The following is an 11784-nucleotide window of genomic DNA, read 5'->3' as shown; positions in this document are numbered from 1 at the left end:
TGATAAAACTAACACTGCCAAATTTCAAACCGTAATTGTTTAATTGCCCGAATTCAATCTGCCAAAATGAGAATTGTACTGTTAAAAATCGATTTTTTGGAATCGAAAACTAACCTAAACCGTATTTTAGTTAACCCAAAATCGAACGGATTCAAAAATGGTTAAATTGTATAAGAACAAAACCCGTTAATGAATTGAACGAGTTCTTAACCAAATCGAAAAAAAAACCAAACCATTGTTAAACTGAACCGTTTCTAACCCAAAACCGTTTGAACAGGGTTAAAAACCTGATTAAGATAAACCGTTTACAAACCAAATCGTTTACAAATAGGACTGTTATAAATCAAACTATAAACCAAAACGTTTATGAATTAAACCACTTATAAACGAACTATTTACTAACTGCTTACACTTATAAATTGGTGATCTCAGTAGAATTGATCTTGTCATCTTAATCTTAACGTATGAAATATAAAGAGGAAATAATTTAAATCACATCAAAAGGAATTTTCAATGACATCTAATTATGCACACATATCTACTACGGAGTACGTTATTACTAATGTATCGGTTAAGTAAGTAATTAGTTCATTGTTAATTTATTTTATGCATAACTGATTTTGGACTATTTTCATGCATCATTATATTTATATTTTTTTTATTAGTTCATGCGTCATCACTTCATTAGAACATTATATATATATATATATATATATATATATATAATTCTTGTTCAAAAACCTTTTAAAAAATTCTTTGCTAGGAGAAACCAGTTTTAAAATTTATTTTGTTCAAGACAGCCAAGTCCCACTTTTCGACATTGACTGACCTATTTCCGACGTTGACCATTTGTTTTCCCACATGTGTGTGTCACATGACTTCTAATTTTCTAATGACACCCCCTTTTTCCTAAATCTACTATCTCCTCTCCAATTAAACCCCCAATTAAACCTTTCAAATATAAGTCAAAACTGGACTGAATCGATAGTAATTTAAACTGAAATCGAACCAACCTGTTTTAAACCAAATCAAAACCAAAGTGACAACTATTTTGATAGTTTTAGGTAAAACTCACACATTTACATCTCACAAAACGATATGTGTTAAATAAAAAACAAAATCAGGGAAAAAAAAATTATACTTATACTTGTATTTGTTTTATATTTTTTCCGTGTTTTAATAAGTGTTACAGTTTCATCGGCACATAGTTTTAGGCAATTTGATTGACTTAAATAACATAAGAGGCAAGTGGGGTTGATAGTTTATTGACAGCTAATGAATGTGAGAAAAAGTATATAATAATAATAAAAATAAATAAAAAGTAGTAGTGGATTTGGGTGGGGACTATGAAAGGAGAGAGATAATCTACTTTCTCCGTTTTCTTTTAGATGCAACACACCCTTTAGCGCGGTAATTAAGAAAGGTAGGGTTTACATGATATAATAAACTTTAAAATAGGATGAGTGGTTGTTAGGAGTGTAATTTAATGGGACATGTGCTTTTAAAAAGGTATATAGTATAGTTTTCCCTAAAATAACTTTCCTTTTATAGTGTGTTGCAAGTATTGTGACATTTCCTTTTTAAGAAAGTGCTGCAAGTAAAAGAAAATGGAGGAGTATTACATATTACTAAATAATACTAAAGGCGAACCTAAAATGTTACTTGGCAGCATTATATTGAGTATTTTCCCTCCAAAAGTATTTTCTTCAAAAAAATTAAAAAATAAAAAAAAAAAATCTACTATAATGAAGGATTATTGTATCGAAATAATGAGATTTGCTTTCTAAAATTTTAATTATTCATTAAAACTATCATATGTGTTATATACTTTCTTCGTTCTATTAATATTGCAACAATGGACTTTTTGCACTATTCATCACTCTTGTTTGACCTTATAATATGATTTATACGTTAAGCAAAATATAGTCATGTGGGATCTTGTTGGATTCGTCTCATAAAATATTTTCACGATATCAACTTTTTATAATTTTTACTCTTACACAATTATAGATATTTAGCATTTAAAATGTGTTTTGGGATGCGTAATTTCTTCCTTGTTGCAATACTAATCGAACGGAGAAAGTATATATAAATAATGAAGGATTAGTGTATATATATATATATATATGTATATACATATATATATACATATATATATATACATATATATATACATATATATATGTATATATATACATATATATATGTATATATGTATATATATGTATGTATATATATATATGTATATATATACATATATATATATATATATATATATATATATATATATATATATATATATATATATATATATATATATATATACACACACACACACACTTCATACTTTCTAAAATATTTTATGCCGTAATTTTGTTGTATTGTAATTACTCTGTACTATAATAATTAAACAACCGTGCAGTTATTACACGCATATGACGCATTACACGAGAATTAGTGTTGTATTTTACTACTCCCTTCGTTTTTTTTATATGCATCACTTGGGAATGCACATAGTTTTAGGAGATAAATATAATATTGTGAGTGAGTGAATAAATTATTACAATAAAAGTATGATGGGGACCATGAAAGTGAAAGTATATGAGAGAGAATAAATATTTTGTTATTTAAGTGGGGACATAGAAGAGAGAGAAATGATAAAATAATTTGAGTGGGGTTCAAAGTAACAGAGAGAAATAATAAAATATATGGAGTAGTATAACTTTACCAAATATAGAAGTGATGCATATAAAAAAAACATCTATAAAAGAAAAGTGATGCATATAAAAATAACAGAACTAGGCAGTATATTATTTAGTAAAATCCGTGCATTGCACGGGAATTTAACTAGTATTTAAAATTGGAGTAGTTTTTTGCCACAAAAAAAGTGTAACACTTATAAAAAATACTACCAGATTTGATAAATGTAACACTTACTCCCTCCGTGTTTTTTTAAGTAATACATTTTCCATTTCCGGTCATGTTTTTTTAAGTGATACATTTCCTTTTTAGGCAAAACAATACATTAAAATATTATATCTCTCTCCTCTCATGATCCCCACCCAAATCCACTACTACTTTTTTATTATATCTTTCCTCTCACATTTATTATTTTTCAATAAACTATTAACCTCACTATCTTTCTTTAACAATTTTTTAATACTCCACTACTCTACTTACCTCTTATTTTATTTAAATCAATTAAATTGCCTAAAACTATGTGCCGATCAATATGTATCACTTAAAAAAACAGGGAGGAAGTAGCAAAAGTTGTGCACCCACGGTCAACCCAAAAGCACTCACCAAATACAACCTTATTTTGGGATCCAAGGAATATACTATAAAAATTAGTACACTCACACACACTCTTTCCTTACTTTTCCATGTCAAACTCCCCCAATCTCTCTCTTACTCTTACTTTTCCCCCTCTTCCACGGTACTTTCTTGTCGGCATTCCCCAACTAAAAGCTCCACATTTTTGCAGTTAAACTCTGTCCTCACTTTCTCTACAAAACAGAGATTCATTCTTCCTTCCTAACTATTATTGCTTCAACTACTTTATAAATCACAAAGATTTTGCATCAATTAGATTCTCTTAAATTTTTACCCCTTTTTTTCTCTTTTATCCAAGATTTTATTTTCCCCTTTATCTACCACTTTTGAAGATCTTGAGACAGAGGTACAGTACTTTTGTCTATTTCCTTGATTTCATTGGCTAAATATCTCTGGCAGCTTTTATTGTACAGTCGGGTGTACCATACAACCAAGATTCATTTTTTTTTTTTTTTTTTTTTTTTTTTTTTTTTTTTGTGTATTTGTTCATTTGGGTAGTCCGATGAACAAATGAGCAAAAAAATAAAAAATAACGAGTTATTTTGTGTTGTGTGTGTGGTACATCTGGATGTATAACGAACATCGTTTTTAAAAAAATAAATTTATTTTGTACTAATTTTTTGTTTTTTATTACAGGGTTTATTGAAGAATTTTATTTCAATTAAAGTAAGGGTTAGTTGTAAACTTGGCATGTGATGATTAATGTGATGAATCCCAGCGAAAAATCCATGAAAGAGGTAGAAAGTTGCTTAGATCGTCAGTTATGGCATTCTTGTGCAGGAGGTATGGTCCAAATGCCAGAAATAAATTCCAAAGTAATTTATTTTCCACAAGGTCACATAGAACACGCTCAAGTTAATAGTATTGATCTAAAAAATTACCCAAAAATACCCCCATTAATTCCATGTAGAATTTCTGGGATTAAGTACTTAGCTAATCAAGAAAATGATGAAGTTTATGCAAAGATTAGATTAGTACCCTTAAGAGGAAATGATTTTGATGATGAAGATGGGTTTATTGGGAGTAATTATGATATGGAAGGGTCAGAAAAACCTGCATCATTTGCAAAAACATTAACACAATCTGATGCTAATAATGGAGGAGGATTTTCAGTACCGCGATATTGTGCTGAAACTATTTTTCCGAGGTTGGATTATTCCGCCGAACCCCCGGTTCAGACCATCTGTGCTAAGGATGTCCATGGGGTGACCTGGAAGTTTAGGCATATTTACAGGGGGACGCCTAGGAGGCATCTTTTAACAACTGGTTGGAGTAATTTTGTTAATCAAAAGAAGCTGGTTGCTGGGGATTCGATTGTGTTCCTTAGGGCGGATAATGGCGATTTGTTTGTAGGGATTCGGAGGCCTAAGAGGGAGATCTTACATTGTGGTGGATCTTCTTATGGAGGAGGATTTGGTGCTTTTCTTAGGAGTGATGAGAATAGATTGGCTCGAAACTTCGAGGGTATTGGGTCTTGTAGTGGTGGTAACAATGAAAAAGTGAGAGCAGAATCTGTGGTTGAAGCTGCTAATCTTGCTGCTAGTGGTAAGGCATTTGAGGTAGTTTACTATCCTAGAGCTAGTACACCTGAATTCTTCGTCAAGACTGGAGCTGTAAGGGCGGCGATGCAAGTGCAGTGGTGTGCAGGAATGAGATTTAAGATGGCTTTTGAGACTGAGGATTCTTCTCGAATTAGCTGGTTTATGGGGACAATTTCTGCTGTTCAAGTTGTTGATCCTATCCATTGGCCTAATTCACCTTGGCGCCTTCTTCAGGTAGTTAATTATCTCGTGATTCTTTGCACTTTCACGTTTTTCACATATATATATGTTTGTCGATTATGTCTGCTATTAAGATATGAAATTGAAGTAAAATATTTATATTCATTGATTGAAATGAAGATTCAATGTGATGGAGATGATAAACTAAACTTGTTCATATTGTAGAAGATAAACTCGAATCACATATTTTTGGAATCTAGTTTGGTTACGACTTTAAGAATAGAAGTCTGAAATCTAAAACAAGAAATTGTAACTCTGCAGTGACAGCATAGTCTTGTTCATTGGTTGAGTCATCATGATGTTGAGAAATTATGATTTTTGTTCATACATCTAACATCTTGGTAAATTAATGCAGGTTGCTTGGGACGAACCTGATCTTCTCCAAAATGTAAAGCGAGTGAATCCATGGTCAGTTGAATCAGTGGCAAACATGCCACAGATCCATATGTCTCCATTTTCGCCTCCTAGAAAGAAGCTAAGGCTTCATCAAGTCCCTGAAATCCCTTTCGCTGACCAACTTCCCATGCCAACATTTCCTAGCAGAGCCTACGGACCTAGTGGCTCGTTATTTGGTTTAGCAGAGGTCCCTGCAGGTGTACAGGGAGCCAGGCATGCCCATTTCAGACAATTTTTGTCAGAACATATAAACAAAGTAAATTACTCTAGTCTTCTTTCCAATGGACCCGAGCTGAAGTATCACCACGGTGGCTTCTCAGCAAAAAAGCCGATAGTCAGGGAAAACTTATCATCATTCCTTACAATGTCAACTCTCCAAGAGAGTCCTAAGGAGAACGATATGCCAACACCGAAGTTTATGCTGTTTGGAAAGCCCATTCTAACTAAGCAGCAAATTTCCGAAAGCTCTTCCAGTGATTCAGCTAGAACTGCATCAGACAGCAATGCAGACAGGATGGGAAACTCGTCTGATGATTGTAATGATACATCATTGAACAAGTCCTCTGGTGAAGGATTTCCCTGCAAAGTTTTCATGGATTCAGAGGATGTTGGCAGAACTCTCAGCCTTTCGGCCCTTGGTTCTTGTGATGGCTTGTATAAGAAGATCGCGCAACATGTTTGGCAAGGAAAGGTCCTAGAAGCCGAACAATGTGCTCTCTAGACATCTCAGCCTAGCTTATTGTCGTGGCTAAATCTCCACTTAGCTTACTGTCAACATTTTGGAAACAAGCTCTATGATGTTTAGACAGTAGCATTTGTGGTAGCGCATTAATCTCACGTTTGTTTAATTTTCTTTTGGGATACTTACGAGTTATCAATCATGCATTTTACTTAAAGACGTACAAGATACCACGTCTTCTAGTTGTTTTGTAAAGGAAACGGCTCCTATCCATTTCTGGGTTAGTGACCCTGAAATGGCAAGGAGCCCATTCCGCTCCTTAATTGTCAAGAACTTCACTAGTGAACTCTCTTATTGTTGAAGTTTAATTCTTTGCTAAATTAGTTCATTATCTTTTTATTACATGAATTTATTACATGGTACAGCACTACAGCCGCTAACATAAATCTTAGTGCTGCTAAGTACATGTAACAATTGAGGGATTAGTGCTGCTAAGTGGTTAAAGCTTCTCTCCCGGTTCCATGAGATATGGGATCGATCCCCCCCCCCCCCCCCCCGTGGCTCTCTAAACACCAAAAAAAAAAAGTACATGTAAGAAATTAGTATGTTTAGCTTCATAGTGACATTTGATCCCACAACAAAATGCATACATTTCCATTTGATCAAGTCTCACTCTTTAAGAAAGAGAGTAGTGTAGCTTTGTTACTCTATTCGTTTCTTTTGTTTGTCCCGTTTGAAGTCTTGAGAAATCGATTTTAATTGGCAATGGAATCTAGTAATTTAATAGAATCTAGTAGATGCATATACTAGTATTTCCATTTGAAGTCTTACTGTTTAGTCTCTTACTATCTCATACTGTTTTTTTATTCATTTGTTTTTTTGTTTTTTTTTTTCCCTCATTATTGTCAATCAATCAATCAATCAATCAATCAAAGCCTTAATCCCAAAAGTGGGGTCGGCTAACATGAACCAAATTTGATTATTCCGTGTAGTCATCAACATAAATCTTTCTCCTCCATCCCTTACGATCCAAAACTTCATCCTCACGTAAATCCATGCACTTCATATCCTTCCTCACTCCTTCCAACCAAGTCATCTTTGGTCTCCCTCTTCCTCGTTTAATCCCTCCATGGTCCCACTCTTCCACTCTTCGCACCGGTGCACCCTCGGGTCTCCGTCTTACATGTCCAAACCAACGCAGACGATTTTCCCTTAGTTTATCTACAATGCCCGCCACACCTACTTTCTTGCGAATAACCTCATTTCTGATTCTATCTCTTAAAGTGTTTCCACACATCCACCTTAACATGCGCATTTCCGTAACCTCCATCTTTTTAATATGCTCTTTCTTAGAAGCCCAACATTCTGTACCATAGAGCAACACTGGTCGTATGGCAGTCCTGTAGAATTTTCCCTTCAACTTTAAGGGAATGCTGCGGTCGCATAACACTCCCGTGGCCGCTCTCCATTTAAGCCACCCTGACTTAATCCTGTGGGTCACGTCTTGATCAATGTCACCATTCTTCTGGATGATCGACCCTAGGTACTTAAAACATTCACTCATGGTCAAATCCTTTCCATCCAAACTCACCACTTCATTGCGTGTCCCCCTCTGAGTGCCAAAACGACATACCAAATATTCAGTCTTACTCCGACTTAGCTTAAACCCTCTAGATTCCAACCTTTGCCTCCATTGCTCCAACTTGACATTAACCCCATCCTTAGTCTCATCCACCAAAACGATATCATCTGCGAACAGCATACACCATGGAACCTCATCTTGAATTGGTCTAGTTAATTCATCTAGAACCGTTGCAAAAAGAAAAGGGCTTAATGCAGACCCTTGATGCAATCCGATTGTAATAGGGAAATCTTTTGTCAACCCTCCGCATGTCCTCACATTTGTTGACACATCCCGATACATATCCTTAACTAGGTCTACATACCTTCGTGGGATACCTTTCTTCAACATTGCCCACCAAAGTATCTCTCTTGGCACCTTGTCATATGCCTTCTCTAAATCAATAAAGACCATATGAAGATCTTTCTTCTTTACCCTATAAAACTCCATCATTTGTCTTATCAAATGGATTGCCTCCATAGTAGATCTCCCAGGCATAAAACCAAATTGGTTATCTGAAATGCTTGTGCATGCCCTCAACCTTTGTTCAATCACCCTTTCCCACAACTTCATAGTATGGCTCATAAGCTTAATTCCTCGATAGTTAGAACAATCTTGAGCGTCTCCTTTGTTTTTATAAACCGGGACCAAGGTGCTCTTCCTCCAATCTTGTGGGATCCTTGTAGCCGTCCATATCTTGTTGAAAAGGTTTGTTAACCAATCAATACCAATCTTACCCAAACACCTCCACACCTCTATCGGTACCCCATCAGGGCCAACCGCCTTCTTAGGTTTCATCTTCCTCAGTGCAATCTCCACCTCTACTCTCCTAATCCTTCGCACATACTCCATGTTGATTTCTTCATCACTCATAGAGGTATCTCCTATCACAACTCCATTACTTCCATTAAATAATTCATCGAAGTACCCCTTCCACCTGTCCTTGATGCCCTCCTCTTGCACTAGGACCATTTGGTTCTTATCTTTGACACACTTCACCATGCCAATATCCTTCCTTGCCTCTTGTCTTCTCTTTGCCATCTTATAAATGATCCTTTCTCCCTCCTTGGAATCAAGCTTTTCATAAACCTCCTGATATGCCTTTTCTTTTGCTTGGCGAACAGCTGCCTTTGCCTTGCTCTTAGCCTCCTTATACGCTGCAAAGGTTTCATCACTCCTACATTTTCCTAAGGCTTGATAGCATTCCCTTTTTTGCTTAATTACTGCTTTCACCTCTTCATTCCACCACGAAGTATCTCTCTGTACCGAAGTTCTTCCCCTTACTTCCCCTAAGACCTCTTTGGCCACTCTTAGGAAACAGTTCTTCATTCGTAACCAAGTCATGTCCGGATCCACCTCTCCAACTTTTTTCCCTCATTATTGTAATATTTTAAAATAAGCAAAAAACTATTAAATGAGTAGAAAATAACAATACATACACCTTTCACCCAAGTGTATATAAAATTTTCTAATGTTTAACAAGACGACTAAACAAGGAAATTCGGAGTTTTAAAGTTGAATTAACATTAATAATACCAATCAAAGCGTAAATTTGACAAATATTATATAATATAGTACTCCCTCCGTTCCCTAATGTTTTTTACGTTTGGAATTATGCGCGGTAATTAAGAAATTATGTAAAGTTGAGGTATATTGGAGTATTTCAATGATTGAAAGTACAAATTTATTGAAAAATACAAAGTTGAGCATGTGGGGTGGAGAAATTAGAAGAGAGAGGAGAGAGAAAGTAATAATAAGTGTTGAAAAAGTATTAAAATAGCACAAAAAGTACAATAGCACATGGAAAAGTAAGGACTTTTGAGTAAAAAAATTGTAAAACAAGGGTAATTTAGTCCAAAATTTATGGCCAAAATAGGAAAGATACTAAATGTAAAGAATAAAAAGGAACACCCTAAATGGAAACGTAAAAAACATTTAGGAACGGAGGGAGTAGTAGTCTAGTATAATATTTGAGAAAAATATTATCTATCACCCTAAAACTCTTGTTAGTTTGGTCTATATTTTGACGAATAGTTGGATCTATATAAATACATATACTTGTATGTATCTATATAAATACATATACTTCGTATATAAGTCTTTAATGCCCCAAAGACATTGAATAAGCTAGGTCAAAGTAAAAAGATTAAATTAAAATTAACATTAATTGCATCGATTAACGCGTGATTTTATGATGTTTTCCCAAATTAATACCACTTTAGGTGATAATTTAAATGCTTATCTAACGCCCCGGGAATGTTTGTTAGCAAGATCTTTAAATTTATCTGAAACAATATACTCCCTCCGTCCCCAAATGATAGTCCCTTATGGGCAAAAATCACGGGAATTAAGAAACTTAAATAAAAGTAGTAAAATAGTAGAGAGAGAAAGTACATTGAAAAATAAAATTTACATGGGGAAGTTAAATTTGCACAAATATTGTTGCAATTAGAGGGAATTTTAATAAAAAAAAATTGATATTAATGATAATTGAAAAAAGCAAATAAGACTATCAATTTGGGACTAACAATAGGCCATAAGGGACTATCATTTGGGGACGGAAGGAGTACTATATATAAACCTTTTAAAAAATTAATAATACTCCCTCCGTCCCTAAATTACAGAGGAATGTAATTTTGGGACGGAGGGAGTAGCAATTAAGGTAGTATTAAAAAGAATGGAAAGATAGAGATTTAGTTAGCGGATTCCAGTGAGCGATAGTGAGATATGTTGGAAATTGACCAAAAGCGGATGATAAGGCATGAGATGCGGTAAGGTTGTGCTGTTGGTTTGCTCGAAGGTCAAATTCGCCAACCATAAAAATAATTATTAAAAGTCAGCAGCGCACCTGCAACTTCAATTACCAGACGCAAACATTTGTCAATTCTATTCAATTGTCTACGGACTACGGAGTATTACTATTTTACAAACAACAATCTACATCTTATTCCAACAATCTTCACACGTGGGGCACTCCATCCTCTTCATCTGTTACGTTACCATCACTCTCTCTACTCTCCTTTTTTTTTATTAAAATTATATAAAAAAAAATACAATAATTTGATGCTAAGCCTGTTATTAATATTGACTTGAACCAACCAGATCTGAAGTAATGTTTGCTTGTTTGAACGCCTTGATTTGATTTTATAAGTGCGGTCGATTATATGAATTAATATGAGGACTTCCCATGACGTTACTCATTCTGTTTCAGTTCTGTTCAGCTCCAATTAGTTCAACTTCTAATTTCCTTCTTTTATAAAATATTTATTTCAGCTCCATTCAGGGCATGTTCACATTTACTGAACTGAGCTGAACTGAACTGATTAGAGCTGAACTGAACTGAACTGATTGGAGCTGAACTGAACTGAATTGAGCTGAAACGAATATTTTATGTGAGAGGGAAATTAAGAGCTGAACTGAACTGATTGGAGCTGAACTGAACTGAAATGAACTGAAATTAAGTAAATGTGAATAGGCCCTCAGTTCAGTTCAGCTCCAATTAGTTCAGCTCAACTCCAATTAATTCAGTTCAGTACAATTCAACTCAGTTCTATAAATGTGATCAGACCCTAAGTCTCTAACCCTCATCTTTTATCTGGTTTGGGAGTCACAGCGGAGTACCCTACTAAATCTGAAGTATGAAGTTAAAATTGTTTTGAGGTGGAAGGAGTTCCATTCAGTGGCGGATCCAGAAATATGGTAATGGGGGTACAAAGTCCGGTTCGTTAAAAAATACAAAGCTTGACAAACTAAAGTTTGTTTTATTTATGGTTTCCACCATCTTATTAGTCATTGAATGTATCCCTTACTCCTTAAATATTGTCCATAATTGAACCAAACAATTAAAAGTGAGTACAAAGTAGTATAATTAAAGGCCATAAAATTACGCTTTTATAAAACTCTTAAATTTTAATTTTAAGTTAACGATCGTATAAATAAACTAAAAAAATATTTGTAGTAACTTAAAGTATAAC

At 34.4% G+C, this 11784-nt stretch overlaps 1 protein-coding gene across 1 annotated transcript; it reads left to right on the top strand.

Moving 5' to 3' along the window:
* Positions 1 to 3393: 3393 nt before the first annotated feature.
* LOC145595200 (auxin response factor 18-like) lies at positions 3394 to 6545 on the top strand. The gene is made up of 3 exons (XM_081651580.1): positions 3394 to 3679; positions 3970 to 5108; positions 5470 to 6545. The coding sequence occupies exons 2-3, from the start codon at positions 4029 to 4031 to the stop codon at positions 6229 to 6231; spliced, it is 1842 nt and encodes a 613-aa protein (XP_081507706.1). The 5' UTR covers positions 3394 to 3679; positions 3970 to 4028; the 3' UTR covers positions 6232 to 6545.
* The last annotated feature ends 5239 nt before the right edge of the window (positions 6546 to 11784 follow it).

The sequence above is a fragment of the Chenopodium album genome, chromosome 19 (genome assembly GCF_948465745.1).
Source record: "Chenopodium album chromosome 19, dcCheAlbu1.1, whole genome shotgun sequence".
NCBI classification, from domain to species: Eukaryota; Viridiplantae; Streptophyta; class Magnoliopsida; order Caryophyllales; family Amaranthaceae; genus Chenopodium; species Chenopodium album.
Note: the sequence above shows the minus strand (reverse complement) of the source record. Positions and strands in the feature narration are given on the sequence as shown.

What these genes read in the sequence shown, in the direction of transcription:
- LOC145595200 (XM_081651580.1), top strand. Translation starts at nt 4,029, where the DNA reads ATGATTAATGTGATGAATCCCAGCGAAAAATCCATGAAAGAGGTAGAA. An exon ending in CACCTTGGCGCCTTCTTCAG is followed by an intron (nt 5,109 to 5,469) that starts GTAGTTAATTAT and finishes AAATTAATGCAG; the next exon opens with GTTGCTTGGGACGAACCTGA.